Genomic DNA, 2,463 nt, shown 5'->3' with positions numbered 1-2,463 from the left:
CCAGTAGTTCATTAGTCTTGAGTCTATTGTGTCTGTAATCATTACTTTGCTTATTATGTTTTGGTGAACTTGTTAGTTTGAGTTTATGGGTTTTTGCTTATTACATTGTTTAGGTTTTTATCAGTTGGTTTGAACGGCTAGGTTTATTGGTGTTTTGGTTTAACATCTAATAATAAGTAAACCTTTGTTCTTACGTATTACATGTTCTATACGTCTCTCTCGTATAAACACTAGTATCGTATACGTAAGGGATTCCGCACCCTCGTGTTATGAGATAATCCTGTTTAGATCCGGCTAGGAACCTACAACATCACTTTCCACCAATTCCTTAAACTTTTTTGAAAGCTTTAAACGCCTCATCTTTAGCCTTCAACAAATACGTCCAAAAAAATCGTGAGTAATCATCGATTAAAACAAAAACATACATGTTTCCCGCTATTGTTGAAGGGGTAATCGGTCCATACAGATCACTGTGCATAAGTTCTAAGGCTCGAGTTGCCCTAAACGCTGCCGAATTAGGAAAGAATTGCCTCGTTTGCTTCTTGATCAAACAAGATTCACATAACTTGTTTTAATGGGTAACGCCACACATCCCTTCAACCATCTCCCTCCTAGCCATTAGCTTAATAAATTCAAAGTTCAAGTGACCAAGCCTAGCATGCCACAACCAACTTTTTTATTCAATTCGGCTATGTAAACTAACAGGTTTACCAATCTTTAATTGTATCCGGTATAGCCGATTATGGGAACGAGTCACCTTCATCAACAACCTACCTTGCCCATCATGCATTGTAAGGTAGTTATCTTTTATATGAATAGCACACCCATGTTCTGAGGCTTGACCGAGACTAATAATATTGCTTCGAAGACTCGGTATAAAATAAACATTCGTGAGAAAACGATGTTCACCACTTTTAGCCTCAAATAAAATCAACCCCTTACCGCTTATATCAAAATAAGATTCATCCCCAAACTTAACATTTCCCATGACACGATTGTTAAGTTCTAGAAAAGAAAGACTTCTTACCCGTCATGTGGTTACTCGCACCATTGTCCAAATACCATTCATCACCATCTTTGGACTCGTAATTTCCGGGTATAACCTTCTTTTCATTCAAGAACACCGTTTCTTGAACACACTTCATCATAAACAAAGCAGGATCCCTTGTCTCAGATGCTTCGGCTAACTTTGCTTCGCCTTTAATTTTCTGTTTTCGGTTGGGACACTTATGGACAAAGTGTCCAAACTCATCACATCGATAACATTGAATCTTTGAGAGGTCCTTGGTTTTGCTCTTATGTTCACGGTTTTCCCAGTTCATGGCGTTTTCTTGATGACCACGGTTTTGACTCGACCCGCGACCACCTCGTCCTCGCCCTCCTCCACGTCCACAACCTCCACGAGTGGACTCACGATCATTGTACCGACTACTTGAGGATTCAGACCTTTGAAACATAAGCTTACCTTGGGTTTCGGAATGCGTGTCTTCTTCCCGAATCCTCTCCTCGTATGCTTTTAAATGTCCCACCACGTCTTCAAACACAACCGTTTTGAGATCCAAAGTTTGTTCAACAGATGCAACAATTTTAATAAACTTACTTCGGGGTAGACTTGAAGGAACCTCTTGACCATCTTAGTTTCCTTGATAATCTCTCCTAAACTCGCCGCTTTCAATGCCGTACACGAGAGTTTCGCTACAACTCATCAATGGTATCCGTCTCTTTCATCCTCATACCATCAAACTCATTCATGAGAGTTTGCAATCTTGCCCTCTTAATCCGATAAGCCCCAAGATTACACATCTTAATCACGTTCCAAATCTCCTTGGCCAAATTAAGATTACCCACTTGCATGATTGTTGCTTCCGGGATCGACTGATAAATCAACCCTATCGCGATGTTGTTTTTATCATCATCGGTTGCACCCGGATCAATGGTATTCCAAACCTTATGCACGTTCAAGAGTACCTTCATTCGAATAGCCCATACTGTGTAGTTGGTAGAGGTAATCATGGGATTTTGGAACACATTCGGGTTCACATTCCCACTTCCACCGCTCGTTTTCACTATTTCTTTATCACCCATCGTTCTAACCGCAAAAGTCAATCAAGCACTTAGTTGAACCAAGAAAAACAAAAGAAGTAAATCAACTTATTAATTCTTTATTTTCTCTGTCTGCCCAAAGAAGAAACTTTCTTTATTTCTTCGTGACCAATGCAAATTAATAATCCAAACCAATATTGCAATTTGTTTTTGCAAAAGGAATTCCATTTAACTGCAATCTCCAACGAAGAATTCTGATATAATAATAGCAACATTCTTTTGCAAATAATTTAGATTAAATAAAGAACTCTATATTTAACAATTACTTTTGACTTTGTTACCGAACGTCCAATCAAAGATTTTCTTTGAACGGTGACAAAATCCTTTTTTTCTATTAACTTCAACTTCGGTAGCATGGAT

General features: G+C 38.7%; 1 protein-coding gene across 1 annotated transcript; it reads right to left on the bottom strand.

The window, feature by feature from the left end:
- Nucleotides 1-998: 998 nt before the first annotated feature.
- On the bottom strand, nt 999-2,085 carry LOC143572821 (uncharacterized). The gene is made up of 2 exons (XM_077057871.1): nt 1,737-2,085; nt 999-1,534 (listed from the first exon to the last, which is right to left on the bottom strand). Exons 1-2 carry the CDS (start codon nt 2,083-2,085, stop codon nt 999-1,001), a joined length of 885 nt encoding a protein of 294 aa, XP_076913986.1.
- Nucleotides 2,086-2,463: the final 378 nt, after the last annotated feature.

Source organism: Bidens hawaiensis, unplaced genomic scaffold (genome assembly GCF_021521415.1).
Source record: "Bidens hawaiensis isolate Kalapana, Puna unplaced genomic scaffold, B.hawaiensis_p1.1 tig00026018_1, whole genome shotgun sequence".
NCBI classification, from domain to species: domain Eukaryota; kingdom Viridiplantae; phylum Streptophyta; class Magnoliopsida; order Asterales; family Asteraceae; genus Bidens; species Bidens hawaiensis.
This window is presented reverse-complemented; position numbering and strand designations above follow the sequence as displayed.

Bases quoted from the DNA above. Each gene is read 5' to 3' on its own strand.
- LOC143572821 (XM_077057871.1), bottom strand. From the start codon at position 2,085: ATGGGTGATAAAGAAATAGTGAAAACGAGCGGTGGAAGTGGGAATGTG. The intron at 1,535-1,736 runs GTATGAGGATGA...TTGTGTTTGAAG, and splicing joins TCTCATGAATGAGTTTGATG to ACGTGGTGGGACATTTAAAA.